The 25,382-nt window shown below is 43.4% G+C and overlaps 1 protein-coding gene across 12 annotated transcripts; it reads right to left on the bottom strand.

The window, feature by feature from the left end:
* Positions 1-352: 352 nt before the first annotated feature.
* Positions 353-24,474, bottom strand: RBM5 (RNA binding motif protein 5). Of its 12 annotated transcripts, none has more exons than XR_015151642.1 (25): positions 24,383-24,474; positions 22,986-23,055; positions 20,765-20,930; positions 19,882-20,037; positions 16,053-16,122; positions 15,497-15,570; positions 12,938-13,021; positions 12,037-12,097; positions 11,465-11,530; positions 10,594-10,754; positions 10,052-10,149; positions 9,354-9,441; positions 9,108-9,185; positions 8,952-9,024; positions 7,999-8,084; positions 7,526-7,610; positions 7,229-7,320; positions 5,435-5,596; positions 4,682-4,831; positions 4,528-4,599; positions 3,563-3,742; positions 3,138-3,249; positions 2,058-2,155; positions 1,850-1,979; positions 353-990 (listed from the first exon to the last, which is right to left on the bottom strand). XR_015151642.1 is itself a non-coding variant. In XM_086367961.1 (25 exons), exons 2-25 carry the CDS (start codon positions 23,000-23,002, stop codon positions 865-867), a joined length of 2,448 nt encoding a protein of 815 aa, XP_086224087.1. In that variant the 5' UTR covers positions 23,003-23,055; positions 24,383-24,474; the 3' UTR covers positions 353-864. The 12 variants fall into 12 exon arrangements, 8 of the variants coding, with proteins under 8 accessions (XP_086224087.1, XP_086224088.1, XP_086224089.1 ...); XM_086367961.1 differs by having other exon boundaries at positions 3,175-3,249; XM_086367962.1 differs by having other exon boundaries at positions 3,175-3,249; positions 22,986-23,193.
* Positions 24,475-25,382: the final 908 nt, after the last annotated feature.

Consider the following 25,382-nt stretch of genomic DNA (forward strand, 5'->3'; position numbering starts at 1 on the left):
CAGGCAGCTAAGATGATTTGGAGAACTGGAGTGCTTCAGGAGAGAAAGGGCCTCTCAGCTCCTCCACCTCAGCAGAGGGCTCCTGTATTATGGCCAAAAGCAGGGAGGTTGTTCCTCACAGAGCAGTAACATGCCTGCCCCCATGTCTGGACTTACAGTCTGTAAAAAGTGAAGATGCACAAGTGCTCACACTCACTTAGGCCCAAAGGGAGTAGAATGAAGTGGAAAAGGCTGACTCAGTTATGATGGAATTTTCACGAAGAATTTTCACGTACTTATTTTATCACCAGGCTTGACTGGCTCCAACATGCTCTGCTTACCTGGCTACCCAAGAATAAAGAGACACACACACTCATTTTTCAAGGTATTTCTTTTGTAAAGGAGCCAGATTTGGCAACTAGACTGAAAATCTTCCAAAATTCTGTACAAATGTGTAATATACAAATATACATAAGGCTTTTGCCGAGAAAAGACAGCACAACAAATGACGAGGCGGCTTTGGTGTCACATACCACCCTAGGGCATCTCAACACCCCCTAGGAATGCAAGGGGCTGATGGACCACAACATAGGCTACACATGTAAAACACACACTACATTACAATATGTACACGAAGTATAAAAGACGCACTGTCCCCCTGGTCAGCTCACAGGCCCTCTGGCAGGAAGGCAAGCCATTCACCAGATAACCCATACAAGGGGAACTCAAGTGGGAGAACCTTGCAGAATGAACTGGTTCACCCTAGAAACCATTAACAGCACAGGGCATGCCCTTAAAGAGAAAGGTGGTCAGAGTGAATTCAGGAGATGGAGCGTTCCTTGTGCTCTTTGGAGCTCTTCGTCATCTCTCTCTCATCCCCGTGTCTCACTCCATCTCAGTGAATCGGGCAAACATGGCCTTCCGGACAGCATCTTTGTAGGAATCTGCACCAGACAGTCCGTATGCGCTGCCTTTGGCGCCTAGGCCAGCTCCTTTTAGCCGGACTTGAGCCTGGTGGGCAATGAAACTGTAGTCAGCAGCTGGCAGGTAGCGTGTGGACTGCTCCCTCTCCCCCACGTCTAGCCCACTCCCTACTGAGCTGGACCACCCCTTAGGAGACAGAAATTTTAAATGAAGACAGGGATTTCTACTTTGGAGACCTGGAAGGACTGAGGGGATCAAATGGGTGAGGGAGAAAGGCAGACAGAAACACACCCTCCCCCAATTCCATGCCTGTTCAGCAAGCACCGTGCCTACTAAAGGGCCCCAAAGCCTTACACCAAAGCCCAGTGAAGGTCTGGTAATTTTAGGTACAGATCATGGCAGGACAGCTCAAAGTCAGCAGAACTCGCCTGCACAGATCAACAGCAAGTGTTTGTTCTAGGCTATGCTGCCAGGTCAGGGAGACAACCACCACTGGCAGTCCTCTTGTCTAGAAGGCCAGTGGTCGAGGGCCTCTGGTCCTGAGCTCTGACTGAATAAAGCATTTCTTATCATGGATCAAAGTCCTACTAAAGGGTAATTTGTTTTATACATAAGCAAAAGTCACTTAGAAATGAAAGCACAGTACCTTTCTGAAAATCCGATCTAAGCTACTGAGTCAGCGTTAAGGTTTGTTTATATCGAAGGATGTAGAAAGACACAGCTTCTTAGGAGAAGGTAGGCTTTACCCAAAGAGACCCAAAAACCAGAAAAATCAAGCTGGGTGCCACACCTGTTCCTCCCAACTGACATCTTAAAAAGAGGGTGCAATATGGGATGGCTGCAGGGAATACAACTCCCACTGGGGCCCAGGCCCTCCGGGTGCTTCAACCTCATTCCATCTCTGGGACAAGCCTGCAGGTCGCTGAAGCCCAATCCCACTGCTTACCTCAATGGGGGCCGTGATGCCTTGACACTTTCTCCCCAAACCTGAGCCTTCCCGCCAACCCATGGCCTGCAGCATCTTGTTGCCAATGTTACTGTGGTCAATGCCATCTTTGGTGGGCTGCTCGTAATTCCTGCCAGTGGCAAACACACAGTTACTCAAAACAGCCAGAGCCCCGGCTCAGAAAGCGGAAAATGTGCACAACACATACACGGTGCCAGCATCAAACTGCTTCTTGCGCTTGGGTTCTGGAGGCTCTGGGATGCCATATTTCTCCCGTCTTTCTGCAGCGCGATCCCGGTATTTCATCTACGTGGGAGAACAGCCCGGTTAGAGATATTCAATCAATCTGTCGCAGTCTCAAGCACCCACACTTCAGACTGTCACCTCAGGTGCTTCCTTCATCTGGAGCTTGGCCTTTTAGAGTGCCTGCAAATACCACATGCCCTGTTTCCCTGGCTGCACTTCGTCATATCCCAAATGGCAGGTTTGTAGAGATGATGTGTGTGTGGAACCTGGGGCAAAACTACATTTCTAACAACCAGTTTTATTTAACGAGTCACCTCTTGTCAAGCTCTTCAACCAGCCTGCTGGGTGTGGGCATTGCTGGGTGTGGGCACAGCCTGCCGAGGTCCTCGAGGGAGAGGAGGGCAGGGCTGCTGTTCTTCCTCAGCATTTGGACAGGCCCACCTCCGGGAAGACAAGGCCAAGAGGTGGCTTCCTGAGACCTGCTCTACAGTCCCTGGGGAGCTGGCACCATTAAAGAGCGGGAAAAAACAGGAAGGTAAAAAGCTTTAGCTATAGATACCTCAGAACTATCTTGGGGTGAGCAACTTCAAGTCACTTGCTCAGAGGTTCATCTCTAAGCCATAGGCCTCCATCTGTACTTAAACTGGGTGGCTGGATCTCAACCTGCTTCATCAACCACCAAGTGACTGCTCATTAGGGGCCCCACTGCTTCCTTCCAGGTCACCTGCAATCATTCTGTCCTGCTGTTCCCTAGGTCTCGTCTGAGCTCCCCTCACTGTCCACAAAGGCTTCCCTGGTCAGGCCAAACAAGCTCACTCTGTCCTTACTACAACCCAGTGTACTTCACCAGTGGGTCTCTGGCACCCAGGGCTTGTGAGTGGTCTCAAGCACCCTCATGAAAGGATACTGTAGGGGTCCCAGTGCACACAACTTGGGTCCAGTCTACACGAGCCATGACGGCCAGGTGACAGATATGTGACATACCCTACCCTGTCCCTGGGACCTGGAACAAGTGCTACGAGTAAAAGACAAGGGCAGTTACCCCAAGACACGCGAGCAGCACCTTGACCCCCATTCACCTCTCTCTCTCTCAGTTCCAAGGCTTCCAGCTCCTGCTCGCTCAGTCTGGATCGTCGGTAGATGTCCATGTTTTGCTGTATCAGAGATTTAACAAACACAGTAATTCGTATCTTCCTAATTTGAGATGTCAAAACATTATTAGTATCTATTGTGCTCCATCCAAGTCAGAGTCCAATTCATTACAACAGGAAAGCCAGAACTGGGTGTACCTGGAGCTGCCACGCTCCTTTCTACTCACAATCTGGAACAGACTATACTGAGGAGCTGCCTTGTAAGAGGCAATCACTTAACGCAGGCATTTATTGAACCTTCACTACCATCAGGGCACCCATAGCGTCTCGTTGCCTCCCCTCCCTGCCTCAGATCAGCTCAGAGAAGCATGGCCACCTTGTGGAGGTCTGAGAGTTGCTGGTGCCTGACCAGGGCGTCTTTGTTTGGGAACTGGCGCCGGCAGAGCAGACAGGCCATCTTTTTCCAGTCGGCCAGCTTTTCTTCTTCACTCTCAAGTCTCTCTACCAGCTCCTCTTCGTTGTCACTGTCACCACTGTAAGCAGCAACCAGACCCCTCTAGAAACAAGAGGAAGGTGGGTCATTGGAAATGTGCAACAGAGAAACAGCAATGGCTAAAGTAACGCCTAATCCAAGCTGTGAGAGAATGCCCATTGTCCATACGTCACACGTAAGTGAGTAGAGCAGCTAGGTCTTCCAGTGCTGGGCCCGACAGCCTCCCACCACCAACCCTCTTGGGAACCAAGAAGACTTCCTGGATGACTTTTCTCAAACTACTGACCATGTCTGAAAACTTCAAATACAACAGATCAGAGTAATGACCCACTCAGGTAAGTATCTACCAAGTAAAACATGCTTTTTTGGTTTAATTTTCTCTTTCCAGACTGTTAAAACTCACTATTTACAAATGTAATAAAACTCAACTGAGCTCAGGAATCTGGGCTTTATTCTCTGTTCCATCTCACTTGCTCTCACACAGAGAAAACAAAGCCCTGAACATAGATTCTGTGTGCATAAGCTGCTTCAAATACCCACTGACAGGGACACATCCGTTTTAAGCAGGAATGAGATTAGCCAGATGCTTAGCTCAGATGGTAAAGCATCTGCCTGCAATGCAGGAGACCCAGGTTTGATCCCTGGGTCAGGAAGGTCCCCTGGACAAGGGACTGGCAACTTACTCCAGTATCTTGCCTGGAGAATTCCACGGACAGACCGTGGGGTTGCAAATAGTTGGACACGACTGAGTGACTAACACTTTCACAGTAGCCAAGATGCAGATCAAAGTGAGACACAAAGCACAGACACAGCCTTCAAACACTGGTTTAAAGCTGGTACTTCCTTACTTTGAGGGGGTTGTCCTCATCTCCATTTCGCACCAATTCGGGGATGAGCTGTTGCCTTTCTGCTAAGGCTCCCTGGGAAACACAGAACAAGTCATAAGCCTCCAGTTTTACCGAAGCTGCCCTTATGAAGTAAGGCCATCCTTGTTACTGTTACCTTCTTCTCAAAGAGAGCAAAACCGGCATCTGCGGCAGCAGATTCTCTCCTTTCTTCTTCCCTCAAAGAATTAACAGGTTGAAAGCTGTTTTTAAAATTTTCTTTCTGCTTGTTTAAACTCTTAGCCCAGCGTTCCATGTCTTTGGCGATCTACAGTCAAACAACAATGACAGAGATTTAGGTAGAGGAACTTAGCAAACAGTCTCCTATGCCAAGAGAACAAGCCATTATTGTAACAAACTGTAACAAAACCCCTTTTGCCCTTATCTTTTTTGAGATACTGCATATTACCAAAGTCATTAATGAATATTGTTCCAAAGTCTGTGAGTCTTTCAGGCAACTGACAGATAACAAAGAATAACACTAAAAAACTGCACAATGTTCTAGGAACTTAGGGCTTCCCTGGTGGCTCAGATGGTAAAGAAATCTGCCTGCAATGCAGGAGACCCTGGTTTGATCCCTGGGTGGGGAAGATCCCCTGGAGAAGGGAATGACTACCCACTCCAGTATTCTTGCCTAGAGAATTCCACAGAGAAGCCTAGCAGGCTATGGTCCATGTGGTTGCAAAGGAGTTGGACATGACTGAGCCACTAACTAGACTATGAGCTTAATGTAAATAAGATGTATGACCCAGTCTTTAAGAATCCAAATAAAGCTAAATGCCACAGCTCCACCCCACCACTTGATTTAAAAACAAACAAACAACAAAAAAAACAGATAAAAATGGGTCTGCTGCTTGGGTCATGATCTTACTTGCTGGGCTGTTTTGCTCTTGGGTTTCTCCTTCTTTTCCTTTCCTTCTTTTGCAGGAGGTAGGCCTGTCTGCTGGTGGGAGTTAGACTCCGCAGCCAGCATGTAAGTCTCCTTCTCTCCATCCCAGTATAGGTACTGCTGCGTTAAGGAATTGTAGTAATACTAGAATAAAAAACACAATTAATGTAGACTTTCTCCTGGGTCAAACCACTAACCAACCTAAAGGAGTATTTTTACTTCTTTACATCTCCATTATTTTGTCAAAAAAATTAAACATAAAAACATAAAGCATGCTGCAGACCAGTAATATTTCCTGGGCAGAGAGGAGGTGCTATCCACCTTGGTGTAGGTGAGGATGGTAAACTAGCTGGCCAAGAGGTGTGAAACTTCTTGGGTGAGTAGAATGTGGTTTTGAGAGTCTCGAGGTCCCATTAATTAATACCTGGGCCGGGAGGGTACCCAAAGAGCAATAAGCCTGACTCCTTTCCACAGATAAGACCATTTACACAAACCAGGTGGCCAGAGCAAGTGGTTCAGGAGGAGCTTTTTCTCACAAGTCCTCCATGACAATAAGTTAACATCTCATTGCTAGGTTCAACCATACAGAACCCTGCCTGTTCTGTCTGGACGCCCAGGCAACCAAACAGGGTTGTAAAACACCAGCTCGGGAACCTGGAAGGAGGTGACAGGTGAAGGAACCTGATCTGAAGTGTGTGGGGAGAACCACAAAAGAGAATGGGTGGCAGCTACCTCTCCTCTTCTCTATTGTCCAATCGCTTACTCTACCTGCTCAACAGGGGCTCAGGAGAGACTGCCTTTTGTATCTTTTCCAGGGGAGGCAGTGCACGTCAGACACAGGAGCCCCAACTTTTATGGCCACCAAAACGGCCTGGGAAATGGCCAGACTCCACAAGAAGAGCAGTGGAAGCAACATGTACAGGCCCCAGCCTGCTTGGCAGGTCCCACACAGCGTCACACCTGACTCTCAGAAACCACAAGCTTTCAATGCCAAATTCCTGTTAAAAGCACTTATTTTTACTATTCTATATATACACACAGCTTCTGGTCATAAACAGTTGCTTATTTATGGAGTGTTAATGTTGCCTCTCCTCTTTAAAAAGTTCTATACACTGCCAAAAATAAAATATCACTCCACAGATCTGCTGATTTCTACTCTCAAAAATACTAAGTAAAAAAAGAGCTGTACACAAAAAGTCACATATTATTTGATTCCATTTATACAAAATGTCTAGAACAGGCAAACCTAGAGAGACAGAAAGCAGTGGTTGCTGGGGTGGGAAGGAATTAGGAAGTAACTGCTTAATATGTAGGGTATAGGGGTTTTTTTTCAGGTTGATGAAAACGTTCATCAACATTAGATGATGGGTGTCCAACACTGTGACTACACTAAAAAAACTATTGAACTGAACACTCTAAATGGCTGAAATGTGAATTTTCCCTCAGTTGAAAAAAATCACAATTTAAAATTTGTATATAGGTGTCTACATGAAAATTAACAGTCACCTGAAAACTTTAACGTGACAAAATAATCCATGGTAATAGGAGAAAGAACAGTGCTTGGGGCAGGGGAGGTGGGACTGACCAACAAGAGGCACCAGAGAATGTTTAGTGTGCTAGGAATGTTCTTGCTCTTATTGTGGTGCTGGTAAATGAACCAATGTATATATATGTAAACAAACATTCAAAGAACTGCAAGAACTGCATGTGTCAGTTTCATGAATTTTTCAGTAAGTACATTACACCTCAAAACGTCTGTTTTACCCCTTAAATTACCTGTGAGTTGGGGTCATAGTACAGCCCTGTTGTTGGATCATAGTAATATCCTGAAGATTCATCATACTGATATGTGGATGTGTCAGGCACTGCTGCAAAAACAAAACCCAGCACACAGTCATTCCAGGGAAGAGACTGGCTTTACTTCCAATTCTAAGCCACTGAGATGCAGCAGGTCGTCTTCTCTCACATCCCCACGTGTCCCGCTGACACCCACAAAGGGAGAGGAGCGCTTATTAAACAAAATCAACAACTAGGACCTTCCAACTGTCAACAGCCCCATGAGGTTTGGCTTACCATATTTGGTACCAGGAACTACACCAGTAGGGGAAGCGGCTGGGGCCTGTGTACTTGTGCTAGTGCTAGGCTGTGCTTCCTCAGTCTGGAAAGAACAGCAGCTTCAATATAGTTTCAACTGTAAAGCCTCTCAAGAGAACTAAATCACTGCAATCATCCAGCAGGAAGGGCCCCCTGACAGACCCACTGTAGCAATGGTCTAGGGCAATCCTTGAGCAAAACACATGCTGACAACTGTCTTCCTAAAGGTCAAGTCGAAGCATGCATAGTATAAACAGACCCTGTGTGGAATCTTGCACTTAAAATACAGACACAAAATTACTTCAGTACATAATACGATTAGACAGAAAGAAGTAAGGTTGGAATGTGTGTGTATCAGTCAATCCTGGCTCACACAGTGAGAAAAGGTAGTATTTGTATAGCAACAGTTTCCCCAACAATCACCAGTTCTATATCTAAGATGACAGGATTACCGGAGAGCTGGGTGGGTTGGAGGTCTGATTATACAGCTGGGGACTCTGGGATACGACAGCCGCTGAGGTGGTGGTCACCGCTGTGCCTGATGATAAACACCGGAGTTACAACAGCCAAGGCACTGAACTCTAAACCAAACATCCTTACCTGGAATGCCCAATCTAGAATCTGTCTTTGTATATGTCAGTTCTTAACCACCTAAATCCCAGTAAGTACTCTTTAACCTATGATATTCTCACTTTTATAATCCTACTAGAATGTGATACACAAAGTCAGACATTCTGTATGATGGCTAAGAAGAAGGTTTCCACATCTGCTCTGGGGTTGAAAATAGATTTAACTGCCACAACTTCGTAATACTGGAACAAAAACCAGAGCAATAGCTTTTAAGAGTGACCCTTCTGATTGATGTCTGGACAAGAGACTGCTCACCTGAACTTACATGGGCACCCACAATTCCAAACAGCACAGAGAGGGAAAATACTGAATTCAACTCAAGAATGAATGCTCATTATGGCATAGTCTCTAAGAGCTTCGTATCAGCTCCTGATATCCACAAGTGTTAATCACTCAGTCCTGTCCGAATTTTGTGACCCCATGGACTCGAGACCATCAGGCTCCTCTGTCCGTGGAATTCTCCAGGCAAGAATGCTGGAGTTGAGAAGCCATTCCCTTCTCCAGGGAATCTTCCTGACGCAGGGATCAAACCCATGTCTTCTGCATTGCAGGTGGCTTCTTACCATCTGAGCCACCAGGGAAGCCCATTGCACAAGCACTGCCGATATCCCCCCAGAAGCTTAGGTACATGGTGACAACCCTGAATGTGCCCAATCCCTCATCTTACAGGGAAATGGCTCTCCTAGATTTATTTGAATCTAATGAGAACATCTAGCTGTATGTCCTCAACTGTATTTGCTTAAACAGGAGATAAAATGAATATGAAATCTATTACCTGATGCAGATGATGCATCGGATTCTAACCCTCCAGCTTGTTGCTGATAAAACTGTTGGTAATCCTGTGAGTACTGAAGAAGAGTCCACCATTAAAGCTGCCATTCTTGGACACACTCTGGAGACCAGAAGTCAGATAATGGTCCAGTCTACCCACCTGAGCATACTGGGCATAGCCATCTTGGCCTGGCTGCAGGTAACTGTAGTCCACACTGCCTCCTTCGCCACTCTGAGACTACAATGTCAAAAGAAGAGGAAACACAGACAAACTTAGCAGACACTGAGGTCTTCAAATGTCCTTGGAGAGCTTCTAAGGCAAGCACAATCACAGAGCTGACTTCTGTGAATCTGGGCACCACCACCACCACCACACTACTTGGAGCAAAAAGATCCTTCCCTTTACCTGGGTGGATGACCACTGAGCAGCAGCAATGGCTGTACTAGCCACGGAGAAGGCGCTGACCCTGTTACCATCTGGTAGGACCAAGTCTCTGAAACCACAAAAATCCAACCATGTGATTTTATATCAGTATGCTTCCCATCACTTAATCCCACACTACCCAGAAAACAGTAATTCACTCCAGACTTTACTGGAAGGTCTGCAATGCCAGCAACACCACATTTCAGAGTGAGGAAGGGTTTCCACGGGCAAAGCCCTAAGTGGGCATGTGTCCCTGCAGTATAGCTGCTTTCTTTTGTACTTTTCTATTTAAGAAGGTGTCTACTTGATGAGCAATGATACTAGAAATGGGAAATTTACATCACTAGAATGAAGCTCTATATACATGAAGCTGTATTAGCATGCTGTTGTGGAAGGAAAGAATTATTTCCAGATGGGTCTGCACCATTCTGAAGCAGTTTGCATAGCATATATTCTCAACCCATCTACCAAGTCTGTCTTGTCCTGCTCTCAAGCCTTCTGGCAACTGGTTATTGAGGACAGGAGGGAATAAGTGCTATGAAGACAAGTGCATCCTTCTCAGCCCATCAGGAAGATTCCATCTCAGTACAAGAACATGGGCTTCGAGTGTAGTTAGCAACTCATTCTCGAACAAGCATGCAGATGCAGCAGTTTGAAGTAAGGGCGATGAAGCCACTCACTTTCTGGCACTTTTTGCAAAATCAACCCCAATGGTTTTGCCATCAATTTTCAAAGGAGGATGGAGACTCTGTAGTATCTGTAGCAGCTGAGAAGCATCCTGCAGAATGTGAAGAAAAACAATTTTGTCATCTTTGTCATGTAACTGAAAATCTCTACCATCTATCCTAGTCAAAGAAATTAAAAAAAAAAAAAAGCAATTCATTATTGTCTGTGGATATGAAATCATGAGAAATTAAAAAAAGCCCTCTCTCAAGGTATCTAGTATTATTAAAGGAGCCAGTGCTAGGTCAATCTAAAAGCATGAAAAAAGACTAAACTGTGGCTCAGACTTCAGTTCAGCTAGTTATCTACAGGTATACCAATGGTATTTTTACCACTTACTAAAGCCATCAGCCTATAATTTAGCACTGCAATAACTGTCATTACTTAAGTCTTGAACTTTGGGCTCCAAGAACATTAGACGTAGTATCACAACTGGATGAACCACATTTGCGTCTTATCTCAGTTTCTTTTAAAAGGAAAGATTCAAGGAACATCTCACCATTGCAGAAGACAGCTGCACAAATGCAAAGCCTCTGTTCTGCTGGGTCTGTTTGTCTTTTATGAGGCGAATGTTATTGACAGCTAAGGACGCATAGGGAGACAGTGCTGTCATGATGGAATCCACCACAGTGTGTGGAGCTATGTTTCGAAGTATGATTGCTGCAGGTGAACGAGACAAATGACAGAGACATGCATTTCTACCACCAGTGCCTTTCAAAGCAGTTTCAAGTACAAACAAACCCATTTTGGGAGGTTTCCAGTATATTTGACCCTTGAATGCAGGGGGATGAGGGGGTGCTGACCCCACTCCCACCATGCAATAGAACATCTGTGTATAACTTTACAGCCAGCCCTCTGTACTGGTAGTTCCACATCCCCAGATTCAGCCAGTAAACAGTGTAGTACTGTGTGTGCTTAGTTGCTTCAGTAGTATCTAACTCTCTGCAACCCCATGGACTGTAGCCCACCAGGCTCCTCAGTCCATGGGGATTTTCCAGGCAAGAATACTGGAGTGGGTTGCCATGCCCTCCTCCAGGGGATCTTCCCAACCCAAGGATTGAACCCAGGACTCCCACAGTGCAGGTGGATTCTTTACTGTCTGAGCCACCAGGGAAGCCCAGGGTAGTATTGTAGCATTCATTAAAAAAAGAAAGAAAATCAGCATAGATGCACATGGTTCAAACCCATTGTTGTTTAAGGGTCAACTGCATTTATCTTTCACTTTGACACTGAAAAGAAATCCAAAAATCAGTCTTTAATGAGACAATCTGAAGCCACTGACTGCTCATTAAAAAAGAGCAGGAGAACAAAAAACATCCAAAGGAGATCAGTTTCCAACTTAACGGCCGAAAGATTACATTTGCACTTACTATCACAATAGTAATCAACAGACTGAACTGATTCTGTGGTTCCAGGGGGCACTTCCTGTTCAGAGTCTACAAGAAAGGAAAGAAAAGAGGAAGAATCAGTAATTGAAGACAAACAACAAATCAACATAAGAAATACATTCAAATACCAAAGTTTTAAGTAAACGGAGCTGTTATTTTTTCTTTTTTAACCATTTGTGGCTACAGTAAAACCTCATTAATTTTGACATGAATTTTAAATGTGGAATGCAAAAACCAGGCCACTGGAGGACTTCAGAGGACTTCATCTCTGTAGTAAAAAAAAAAAAAGCAGATACAGAAAGCAAAGCAGGAAAGCTGACTTAATTTTGAAAAATAAAAGAACTCTTTGTATTCTTGCACTCAACACCAGGATCTACTAAATCTAAGGAAGGAGGTTTAAAGAAAATAACTACATAACCTAAGGTAGAAGATTTAAGGAAAATATACACGTTATTGCTTAAACACCCCACAGTCTGTACTTTTCCTTAGGTTCACAGATAATCCAATTAGTCAAGTTTCAATACATATTCCCAAACAGCCAAATCTGGGCTTACCAAACTTGTCTGCTCCACATCGGAAGCATTTTAGTCTTTTCCTGAAATTGTTAAGGCAGCACTGGAAAAAAAAAAGTTTTATCTGTAATTCTATCTCATGGTAGGCCAGGTTTACTAGTAACAATGTGGATTAGAGCAAGAGGGTCACAGGCAAGTCCCAGTGAGGAGCAATAAAAGCAGAAGGTGATCCTATGCATTGAAGACAAGGAGCATTAACCTAAAAATTTCGCTATGTGAATGACCCCCAGAAAAATACATTCTGATGTATTTTGAAGTAGATTTCCATTTTTCTCAAGTTGCGGAGAAGTTTCAGTTCACCCCAAAACCCTGCAGCAAGCCACTGGCAAAGTTCTCCCTTATGTCAGAAAAGCACTATATAGACCACTCTATATACACAGATACAATGCGAATGGAATTCTGTCTAGAGCCCTGCTGGACATGTGACACCAAATACTCTCAAAATGCCAACAGCAACACCTACTTTGTGACTTTGTTGACACTTGCCCCCTTAGGGTTTTGCCCATGGATATCGTTCCTCACTCATAACAGATCTTATATAACTCCCTTATATAACTCGAGCAGGGCCACAAAGGGTTTTGTTAACAAAGAGATTGCCAAAAGATGAGAGCGCTAGAATTAAGAAACCATAAAGTAAAACAAACTTAAAATCTTAATTGAAACACTGGGCTTAAAATCTGGTTCTTAAAATCTCTCATGTTTGAGGGAGTCTGTCCTCTAATACCTACTCAGGAGGACCCAAGAAAGTCACAAAGTATGAAAATCACCTCCTGATAAAAGCTGGTAATCATATATTTTACTCATTTTCTTGTTTGGATAGTCAAACAAATAGAAAACAAAAAACCCCAAGAGTTTGGTTTGTCTGGAAAGAACACATGCTTACCTTGTTACAAAGCCAATCTTCAAACTTAGGTCTGGGATTGCTATAATGCATTGCAATATGCTTTCCTTGAATCACCAACTTTTTCTGTAAAAAAAAAAGAAGTAATTAGTTATTCCCATTGTGAGGAACATGTGTCCATTTTCCCAGGGCAGAGCACACTTCGGAAAAATCAGTGCTCTGGAATTAAATGGACAACATACGGGGAGGACCAACCACCGCCACCTATACTCTGCCCATCCAATCCTTCAGATAGGCAGTAAGAGAATGGGATGCGGAGTAAAGGTAAACGGAGTCAGGGAGTGCTGAGAAAGCTGACACACGCTATAAACGCTGACATGCACCAGGCCGTGTCTCCAGCAGAGACAGAAGTCCTAACATTCAGCATTGACAGGCTGCCTGAGAGTTGACAATCTAGTTCAAAGAGCAGAAGACACAACTCTCCCAGTTCTGAGGTTGTCTCCTACTTTAGCCCTTAGCATGGTGTCCTTGGGCTTCGCTTCACTGTTCCCCCAGTCCCACATCCTTATGCAAAGTGAAAGCCTTTACATTTCCCCTTCACCCAAATTCCTGCTTCAGGATGTGTCCTTTGGGGACAATGAGAGGGAAACCCATTTTTAAAGGGAAGCTGGTGACAATTTTCTCAGGAGACACTAGTCTGAATGCCATCGATTCTAAAAACAGCTAAATGAGGTTTCTTCCTGCCAAGTGCAACCACGTGATGTCCTGAGTGACAGATGTGTTTTTCACTGAAATAAGATGGTACTCTCTTCAAGATGAGTAACCAGGAGGCCAATGAAGTTTCTTCAGGGGGTTAGGAAAAGTGTGTAAGTGTTCATATGCCACCTCATCCTTCTAGTCAACTGTGTGACTACAAGGGATTTTATTTTCAAAGGTGAAAATTCCGAACCGAAACAGTTTACCAAGAGCACACCCAGCATCTGCCCCCAAAGAGCCTTCATTTTAACAGGAACACCTTTTCTGTTTTTTTTTCTGGGGGGAGGGAAAGGGAGCGGGGTGTTCTGACACCGTCAGAAGGGATTTAAGTAGGAGGTTAGATATCCAAACTTTTTAAAGGAGTCTAACCCCTCCAAACATACATACTGTTGAGTAATTTGGTTCTTGCAAATCCTGGAAGAGTTAAGACATGCTGTGAATGTTGTCTCTGCAATATCTAAAGGCAAGACTGCATGTCTGGCCAAGAGGGAAAGAGCTGAAGGTCATCCACTCACTGTGTTGTATAGAAGCAAAAATAAAGAAGCTGGGAAATAAGTCAACAGATCATCCCACTAGGAGGGATGTGCTGGTTTGGGGAGACTCCAAACTATCACTGAGTCCCTAATCCTACTGGCCTTTCATTTCTGGAGTGAATTTGAACTGTAATGAAATAGTACATATTAACACAGCTTTGTATACATTAAAATTGTGCCGCTTTTAAGTGTCTTTCAGGTTTTAATTTCCCAGGAGTTTTAAACTCCCAAGTCATTCTGATACATCCATTATATTAATAAGATGCTTTAAAAAGATGCTGTCGTGTAAAGAAAGCAGGTTCACACGAAGCTTGTGTATGTCCTGAATTTTACTAGGATGGTGTCCATGGTACGAAATAAATTAAGATCTACCATTATAAGATCAGGTTGTCACCTCTGGGTTAAGGATGTGAGAGGCTTAAAAATCTAACAAGTCAATCAAGATGATATCCTCATTAGTGAGTCTCATTATTAATGATATTAAGTGTCCAAAGAACATAACTCTTATTTATGAGTAACAAATCATAAAATGCTACAGAGAAGCAACATTATGAGTTAAGCAAACTTCCCAGAATGCACTTGGTTAAGGCATTCAATACTGTGCTTTGGAGTTGTGGCAAAAAATGTTATTTATGTGCCAAGCACTGAACATTATCTTGATGAACTGTAGAACGATTAAGTTAATGCCACATCAAAGAAATCATCAAAGATTTGCTTTGAACAGACTGTAAGAGGCATTCTCAGGGAGATTAGGATGTTAATGCCACTCTAACTAGATTAGACAGCAGCAGGACACCAGCTCTTAGGCTAATCTCATCAGACTTACTGTTCATAAATTCTATTAGATCCTTAAATAGTTCTTGAAGACCCATATGAGCAGTTATGCCTCTAGGAGGCTTGAGGTCTCCAAGTTGAAATAATTACTTACAAAATTCCTACAGCAGACTTCAATTATATTCTCTTCATTGTCAAATTGAGAGTTGGATAATCTAAGATGACTCTCAAAGGACAAAATAAACAAGAATATAATCAGGGGAGGAAAGGGGGAATATTCAAGATGTTCTGATAACTACCAGACAAACATTCAGTGGTTAACAAAGCCATGTCAGGTAGCCATGTTTAAAGGCAGAGCAAATTCTGCAGTGTAATGTGTGGTACTGTATTTATTCCAGTAACATCAATTTTAATATATACAAAGCCTTTTTTTTAAAAGTCACTCCTTTGGAACAAACCACTCCTTCAACCTTTTTTTTTTTAATTGTACAGACTTGTTCCATTTTCATGAATATCTAGACTTGGTGAGTGAAGCAACCTGATTGGCTTCCATCCAGCTGGTAGCATCTTGCAAGTGATAAAACTCCACGAAGGCGAAACCACGGCTTACACCTAGAGACAGCATTCAGATATAGACGGGATACTCGTGTTAGTCAGTTCCTTTATAACAGGTGAATCTCTCTCCCACTGCTTCAACACTGCGTGACAAAGCCAATTGGGAAGCAGCTTTACAAATGTGACTTGACTTGGGGATCTTCTTGATACTTTGCCATGGCAAGGAACCAAGCCGCCTGAACTAAATGCCATTCGATTTGATTCCACGCTTAAAAACCATGCAACCGATTACAAACAAACAAGGAGTTTATACATCACTACTTACCGAAGGGAAAAAAAAGCCCCTAAAAACAAAGTTTTTAAAAAGGTCCTCAGGTGCTTTCTAACATCGTTTTCAAAGAGTCACATTCCTTAGCCATGGCAAACCTTTCATTCTGAATTCATGTGCTTGAAGACTGGGGAATATCAGGATGTTCTTTAGGGACTGAGGTGGGAATGGGGAAGAGAACCAGAACAGCAGGAACTAAGCAAGCTCTCACCTGTTTTCCTTTTCATCAGCCTCACGTCCGCAGGCTGAGGGCCTTCAAAGGATTCCATCATTTCTCGAATCTGCACAGGGTTTTACACATTTACTGTTAAAGCTTTAGCCACAAACCATTCCACACTAGAGCGTTCAAAGACTAGGGATTACATCAACTTAAGCTTATATTACTTAAGCTTAATTGGCCAAGCTTTTATACTTCTATCATCAAAATGCAATTAGTCTAAAAATAGAATAAAAGAAGGGAGGCTTCTCATAGAAACTGATGCACTATAATAGCTCTGAAAGCCTTCTTTACCTGCTGATGGGGGATTTCCTCAAGTACAGCTACTTTATGTTGTGAGACACAGCCTTGCTTGTGGTGTGCTGACCCTCAAGCCTCCACCCACCCCCCTCAGGCTAATCTTGTCCTTTGTTCTAAAGGACCAGAGAGAAAAGAAAAAGATTTAAAAGAGGCAGATAATATGTCATCATACTCTGAAGTAGAGTCTCTGAAGGAGACTAAGAAATCAATAGCCCCAAAACAAGGAACTCCCTTAAGATGTTTTTTGCACAATGTCTTAAAGAAATAGTTTCCTTATATTTACATAAAAAAAAAAAACTTTTAATATTCTTAGGCTCCTAGTGAATCAAAGTGAACATGAATTGGGCCTGAAGAAAGACTTCTGGCTGCTAAGCTTACTACCAATTTCAAATCAAACCTTCACTGCAAAAGGCAAAATACATTAAAAAAGACATCAATCTCTCCAGCAATCATACCAGGCAGCAACACTCTCAGGAAAAACACCAGGGACAAATTTGTGAGAGACTCTTAGTGGCTTCCCCATTTCATTATTACGTGTAAAGGTTGCAGGATTATATAAAATCAGTCCTCAGTATTTGGGGTAGATTTGCCTACTAATTAAAATTCATTATACTCCAAATGAATACTACTTGCACTTTCAAGGTCATTTGCAAACACGTGCGGAGTAGTAAAAAATTTGAGTTGCCTGATGCACATGTTCCTGGCAGAGGTTATGCTATGCTTTGTATCAGCTTTCATATTGTAAACAGACGTCCTTCTCCTAGTCTATTTAGTGGCAGGTATTTCACATTTTTGTACTTTTTGGTGGCGATTTCACGGTTTAAAATGGCTCTCCAGGTGCAGTGCTGAAGTGCTGTCTAGTGTTCCTAATGCAAGAGGGCAGGCTGTGATGTGCTTCACAGAGAAGATATGTTAGAAAAGCTTCCTTCAGACATGAGTTACAGTGCTGTTGGCTGTGAGTTCAGTGCTAATGAATCAAAGTATATGTTAAATAAGGCACCTTTAAACAGAAATATACACGAAATAAGGCTATATATTGATCTGTTAATGAAAATGTTGTGACCAGAGGCTTACAGCAATCTAAGTTTGTATTTCCCCTAAGAGCATGAGTCAATACTCCTAGTGGCTTTGGAGACTACCACAAATAGAGAGTATGTAGAAGTGTTACATCAAGCCAGACCCAATCACCTGACTCAAGTTCATGCTTGGTAACATAGTTACCGATAACTTAGCTACCAGAGTAACTAAATACAAACTGGATGAATATACTGATACAGTAACACACATAGTAACAAAATTAACTAAACATAGTTACTCTAGGAGTTCACATGTCAGTGAGGGGATTACAAAGGACAAATAATGATGAAAGTGACAAACTGAAGTTCATTCAAGAGAACACTATAATTTTTAAATGCTTTTAAAGATCTCAATATGAGGAGGCTTCTCTCATAGCTCAGTTGGTAAAGAATCTGCCTGCAATGCAGGAGACCCAGGTTTGATTCCTGGGTCGGGAAGATCCTTTGGAGAAGGAAATGGCAACCCACTCCAGTATTCTCGCCTGGAGAATCCCATGGACAGAGGAGCCTGGCAGGCTACAGTCCACGGGATGGTAAGAGTCAGACACAACTTAGCAACTAAACCACCACCAAAGAGCCCAATATGCAAATTTCTCACAAATATTGCACAAATCTGGGGAATCTCAGAAAGTCTACTTGGAAAAACCTGCCTTCTTATGGTAAGCACTTCTAGCTCCCTGAGAAGCCTGAAATAAGCAAGAATTACAATCTTGTTTCATTACCAGAAGGTAGGTCCCCCAGGGCCAGCTAGGGCATTGCTCTCCCCATTGCCACCCACTTCTGCAGGCTTCAAGGGCCACAGGCTTAACCGACTCAAGGGAACAACATGATTAACAAGTAAAGTTTCCTCAACTGACTCCTGCAGGATTTCTTCTATCCCCTACTCTACAAGCCCATGGCTACTGCTACCTGAGCTCAGCTCTGCCTTCCTTCTAGCCCCTACCACTCCCTGACTCTACCATTCAAACCTGCACAGCTTTTGTTACCAGGCAAAAACTTCAGCAGCTTTTTTTAATACTTAGCTGGGCTTGTAAAGATTCCAGCAGTGGCCCCAAAATATGATTTTCTCCTGCCAAACGTCTTTGATTTCAGTCAAATCAAGCTAGTTAGGGCCAGTACACATCTTATCCTCTGTTCTCAACCAGGTCAAAACATTTTCTATCTTTCAAGAATGAGCTCAACTAATAGCTCCCTGGAGCTCTTCCTTACCCTCCACCAGTAACACAGCTCCCTTAAAGAAGCCTCGAGTTACTACTCCACAGAACTACTTTCAACAAGACCTCTTCCGACACTTATCCCTTTCTATTCTGCATTGCCTTCATTATCTGTTGACTTTAGCTATCATCCTTAAGCGTTTATGAGGCAGGATCCATGATTCTATGGTGTAACAGTACACAGTGGAGCAAGTGTGTTTTGGAACACAAATAAATACCCACTATTAACTCAAACATCCCATTTCACATTTTGTCACTTAGGCTGTGTGAACTCAATACAGCTCTAAAATTCATAGTCAGACTATTACCTTGAATACCCTAAGACAACAGATACTGCCATAATGCTGTGCATTTATATGCTTTATAAAATATATTTCAAAACATCACATTCATTTTACAGACATTGGCTGGGCAGCCTCCTGAGTTCAAGGGTTGGGGATACACATAAGAAATTCTGCCTGGGGACGTACCTGGTGGTCCAGTGGTTAATAATCCACCTTCCAATTCAGGGTTCGATCCCTGGTCTGGGAACTAAGATCCCATATGCTGCAAAGCAGCTAAGCCCACGTCCACAACTAGACAGGTTAAGACTCTGTGCTTCCAACCCAGGGGGCACAGGTTCCATCACTGGTTGGGGAACTAAGATCCCAAATGCCCACACAGCACGGCAAAAAAAAAAAGGGGGGGGGCATGGGGGCATATTGGTAGAACAATGGACATGTACAAAGTTGCCTGCAGCAGAAGCCAAGTGGTGGATGGGGCTGGAAGCAATGGGTGAAGACCAGAGACACCACTGGAAACCAGGCAGTGCCTAGTACACCAAAGCCACAGTTGACCAGTCTGAGAAGGGGGAAGCCAGGCTTGTCAAAAGGCTTTCCAGAGGTTTCAAATGGATAATACAATGTCCATCAAATCAAAGGATGCTGAATCATTAAAATGTTTATAATCTCAGTGAATAAGTGACCAATTCAACAAAAATGTACTAACTACCTTCTAGGAGCTATTATTGAAAGAATAAAAACTGTCCCCTATAGTTCTGAAAGCTGTATATTGAGCTTCAAAGTCTAAATACAAAGATTATCTATGAGCTAAGTTGAGAGAACTTCACCCTACTTATAGAAAGGTACTTCACTAGATATTAGCTTGAGCTAAAAAGAACACAAGAAAATAATGGTAGAAGGTCAGAGTCTGTTGGGCCTACTGACGGCTCATTAGACAGTTGGTCCCCCTTACATCGCTCTCCGTGATGGTGATGGGAAGGCCACGAAGCATGATGGTCTTGCTCTCCCTCTCGTCACTGATGTCGTGCCTATAGTCATGTTCACCATAGTCACCATCAGAATGGTAGCCATCTTCCGATCGGTCACTGTTCCTTCTTTCACGTTCTCTCTGATTTACAGTGAACAAAATTGTAATTCAAATCACACTGTGCTTTTTATACCCTTTGATCCACTCCATCCACTCCTAATAATTCATCTTACGGAACAGATAATACAAGAACTCCATGATGATGTTCACCATAGTGTCTTCTAAAATAGCAAAAAACAAAAACCCCCAAACCTGGCAACAATCATTTAATTTCAGGAAGAATGTTTAACAACTCACCGAACAGTATATCAACACACAAACAGTATTACTTGTTAAAGAAAGATGATTATATGAACAAAAAAAGAAAAAAAAAGTGCCAAATTATATGGGTAGCACAATATTACTTCTCAACAAAGTTGATGCATATGAAAAGAAATGTGAAAAAAAGCTATGCTACAATATTAAACTACAACTTTCAGAAACTATCTGAGGCCAAGGGATGGTATATAATTATGCCCCAATTGCCTCATCTTTAAAATGGGTACAGTAACTACATTATATGGTTGTAGTGAGATTTGAATGAGTTCATCTAAGTCATGTGCTCAAAAAAGTGCCTGGTGAGCCCTATGTAAACCCTGGCCAAGAATTCTGACTACAAGTCTCCGTCTGTGTTTGAGAGTTATAGCTGACTAAACAGATTTCAGAATACTGAAGTGTTTGAATAGAACACTCCTCCTGAGAGATTCTCACACTTGGTATACTTATTTCATAATTCTAACAACTCCATAAACAGTTGCTGGTCACTCACCTCTGGACTGTCATAGTCTCGGTAGTCGTCATATCTATCACCCCTCCGATCATCACTAGATCTTTTGTAATCTGAGTCCCTCCGCCTGCTTCTGGATTCACGCTCATCACGGTCATCCCTGTCTATGATGGAACCATATCTTCCACTGCGCTCCGTTCTACTCACTCTGCCAGGGAAGAAAATTTTCCTTTATTCTTAAGTAAATCACATTCTGTCCCTTTAGAAAACATGGTTGAAAAAAATTTCAATCCAGATTTTGGTTTATAAGGTATCCAAATAGTTCAATGGATCCCTTAAAATTTATCACCAAATAACAACTTACAATTGAGACAATTACAATTGAGACAGGTTGTCTGTCCATGTTTATCCTGCATTTCCCCAAGCCTGTGATCTACGTATCACTCCTTTCATCCCTGATTTCAGATCTTACTGATCAATTTAAATAGGAAGAATGCAATTACAGTTGTTCCTGCCAGGGACTGTTTCCAGGACCCACTGCAGATACCAAAATCCATGGATGCTCAAGTTGCACAGTAAGCCCTCTGGTATACCCAATTCTGCATCTACAGATTCAACCAACCACGGATCATGTAGTACCGTATTTATTGAAGAAAATCTGCCTGTAAGTGGACCTGCACAATTCAAATCTGTGCTGTTTAAGGGTCAAATGTATTCTCATTTCATTCAGTTTCAAAAGAAAACATATCCTGACTCGTCCACTCTGAAGGGTATTCTCACTACTGAGCAATGGACCACTGAACTGGATGAGTTAGTTTTTCTTTTTTTCCCTGTTAGGCAGTTAACCAAGTTTAATTGTTATAACAAGTAGCATCATCAGAGAACATTATTTCCTATAACATCTGATTTATTTTTGATTACTGGGCAGCACTGGGCTTTACAGGAAAATCTAATAACAAAAGGCTTAAACCCACTGGACCACAAACAGTTCTTTTTTAAAAAATTAATTTATTTAATTGGAGAGTAATTACTTTACAATATTGTAGTGGTTTTTGCCATACATTGACATGAATCAGCCATGGGTGTACATGTGTTCCCCATCCTGAACCCCCTTCCCACCTCACTCCCCATTCCATCCCTCAGGGTCATCCCAGTGCACCAGCCCTGAGCACCCTGTCTCATGCATCGAACCTGGACTGGCGCTCTGTTTCACGTATGATAATATACATATTTCAATCCTATTCTCTCAAATCATCCCACCCTCACCTTCTCCCACAGAGTCCAAAGGACTGTTTTATATATCTGTGTCTCTTTACAAACAGTTCTTTGATAAATTGTTTACCAGATTCATAAAACTCTGTGTAAGGACAAAATAAAGGGAAGGGCTATAGGGCATCATTTAGAGTATACAAATTTAATAAAAAGAAGTGAATGATAACAAATAGTCCAGGGCAATTTCACAATGTAAAGTATGTGAATGAGAGACCCTAAAACGGTAAATGTTTATTTGAAACCAAACAATGACATCATGTAACATGAACATTTCCTGAGTCCCAGTGGGCCATCAGTTTGATCTATCACTGGGACTGGATTCAATATTAAGAAGGAAGCTGGCTGAATAAGCAGAAGTTGTGTGTTTAAATCAAATGGTTTGAGTGGGAGACTCCACAGATGACACAGGAGCCAAATGCTCTCATCTTAATTCTGTTAATTCTTCAGCAGTTTTTCTTTCTTCTTTTTTAATGTAACTCATGGTCCAAAGCTTCTCAGCTCTATAATCTGGATCATCTTGTCATGGAGGAGACAATAATGAGAACTGGCCTTCACTGACTGCTTTCTACAGCCAGGTACTGTGCAAAGCGACAGGACAATTTCCTACTTTCTGCCAGAGGCTGTTATCCACACCAGGAACCTTCATGATCTCCTACTCCACCAAGCCTTCTTTGCTTAATTCTTTCTTACCCTTCAGGCTTCACCTTAAGAGAATACTTTCTCCAGGAAGCTTTCCTGGCTATTTCCAAGAAAACACAGGTTCCTAAGTGTTCTAACAGCCCCCTCAACTTCTTTTACCACAGGACAGTTCACACAGTATTTTTATTATCTCATTAAACCATGTGCTTATGCAAGCAAGTATCATGAAAGTGCTCACAGAATGCATGACACAAAACACAGACTCAAATATTAGTATGGTAAACAATTTTCAACAAATAGCTCAGTCGCCATTAAAATGTTGAGATCAAAGGCATTTACAGCAATAACTTACCGTTTGTCTGAACCCATTGTTCTACTGAAGATCTAGGACACTGCTCCAAAAGGTTCAAATTTGCTTTTTTCTAGGAGACAAGAGAGATCCGTTGCTGCAAATCTGGGAGATCACCTAAGTCAACTGTTTCATAGCTGGGACACCACTGAGACTGGAATTTCTTCAAACCATTAACAGTGATGATCTAAGGTTGAGGGGTGGGGGCCAACTGTCAACATTAAAATCAAACGATGGTTTTATTAACAATGAGCATAGCAGGAAGGCGAGCAGAGTTAAAAATATTAGATTCCATATTCAAACACAAACCCATAAAAGGATGCAAGCAGAAGATGCCTTCCCTGCTCCCACTGTAGGATTACAAAGCAAAAAGGGCACAGCTGCAATCAGCTCCCTGTGTTCTGAATCAAAGCAACTCCAATTGGGGTAGTTGAGCCTTAAAACATTAACCAAAGTGTCTTTATTAATACAAGGAGCTAAACGAAATTCAAAAATTACTCATGAAAAATTTAAAACCTTTCAGAAAGCCGATGCTGGGCTAACTGAAAATCGAGTCCGTTTAAAACGCAACGGCAGATCCAAAGCTATATCAAACAAGAGTAAACATCCGTACGACTTAATTCCCAGGTAACAATAATCACCACAGGTCCCTGAGGCAGCCAACCTGGCCCCGCTGCGCACTGACGGTGGTAAAACATCACACAGCTAGAAGACCTTCGATGCTTGCGAGGTCTGAGAAACCAGTTACAGCCGTCCCTGGCGCCTGTTCTAGGCAGGCGCTTAACGAACATGGGAATTAATACAGGGAACAGAACCATCAGGGAGGAACAAGGGCCTGAGCAGAATCCCTGCTGCAGCCCCTCAACGCCTGGGCACTGCCCAGACCCACCTCCGTGGGGAGTCGCGGGTGAGATGGCGGCGCCACGGACTGCACGACCGACTCAGGCGTCCAGCTTTCTTTTCCTGTTTGCACTTGCGCCTCCCGACCCCTAAGCGGTTCCCAGCCCCAGATCACCCTTCACCGAACAGCTTTTCGGAGAGAGTTGATTCCGGCGAACCTGCGGAGCTATGGCGGCTAGAGACTGTCAGGGGGCCCCTAAGAAGTATCTGAGGGACAGACGACGACTCCTTGCTCAACTTGGCCTGGGAGTTGGAAACACGTCCCGGGCGGGGCACACTCACAGCTCCAAGAGAAGAGGGCCTCGGGCTGGCCGGGAGAACGCTCTCTGAAAGCTGACAGCGCTGGTGGCGAAGAGGGGCGCGGCCCTCCAATGCCTCGGGTAGCCCTTCGAGATCCTGCTGGGGCTGAACGGCCGCAGCTTGCGGCTGACAGGGAGGCTCTATAGGGCCTGCCACAGCAGAAAGAACCGCCAGTCATTATGGGCGGCCATCGCACTTACCCCCAAGAAGGACGGAAGTAGCAGCAGCAGCAGTTTATGCCAAGGAATTCCAACAGGGTACGGCCGCTTCACAAAATGGCGCCTCCGCCGACGGCCGTCTCCTACCCACAGTACTTCGCGCCTATCCCCTTCCCCCACTACACGTTTCCTAAAGAGGCGGCCAATCCGCGAAGGTGTCTGGCTGCGCGAGGGCTGCTGGGAACTGTGGTCGCTAGGGCAGCATGTCACTTAACTACAGCCTGTGTCAATTTCCTACGTATTTCCCTTTCTTCAAAATCTCGGCCTTGTATGCCTTTTCCAGATCCGGATTAGACCTCTTATCTTTATTAAGCATAGTAATTATTTGCCTTTGCTACATGGGCCTTAGTACAGTTTGTTTTCACTGACGCGATGTAAACCATCACATTTAATCTTACTTTAGGAGAAGGAACATGGGTTGATCACCTTTTGCACTATCGAATGCTAGATTTTATTACTGGGCTGCATGCTTCACAAATATCTATTTCCATCTTCATAACCTCTTTGGGATGACTATTAAACCCATTTTGCAAGTAAGAAAAATCGACGTTTGTGGTAATTAAGAGGATTCTTGAAGGCAGTCTTCAGAATATTATCTTATTGATAATCTTTAGTCTAAGGCAAGGACACGGGAAAGTTACTTTCCAGGGTTAATAGAACAGTTGAACGGCACCATCGACTCAATAGACACGACTTTTGAGCAAACTCGGGGACATAGTGAAGGCCCGGGAGGCCTGGCATGCTGCAGTCCAGACAACTGAGCAATTGAACAACAATTTAATAGTTACTAATTGGCTGTCTAATGTGTATGCTGTGTTCAGTCATGTGTGACTCTTTGCAACCCCAAGAACTGTAGCCTGCTAGGCTCCTCTGTCCATGGGATTTTCCAGACAATACTGGAGTGGGTTGCCATCTCTTCTTCCAGGGGATCTTCCTGACCCAGGGATCGAACCCATGCCTACCTGTGTCTCCTGCATTGCAG

The sequence above is a fragment of the Bos grunniens genome, chromosome 22 (genome assembly GCF_055505025.1).
Source record: "Bos grunniens cultivar Pamir isolate PY7600 chromosome 22, Bosgru_T2T1.0, whole genome shotgun sequence".
NCBI classification, from domain to species: domain Eukaryota; kingdom Metazoa; phylum Chordata; class Mammalia; order Artiodactyla; family Bovidae; genus Bos; species Bos grunniens.

Coding starts and splice junctions, on each gene's coding strand:
- RBM5 (XM_086367961.1), bottom strand. Junction 10,150..10,593: donor TGCAGCTGTCTTCTGCAATG/GTGAGATGTTCC, acceptor CACATTCTGCAG/GATGCTTCTCAGCTGCTACA. Junction 2,156..3,174: donor TGGAACTGAGAGAGAGAGAG/GTGAATGGGGGT, acceptor TCTCCCACGTAG/ATGAAATACCGGGATCGCGC.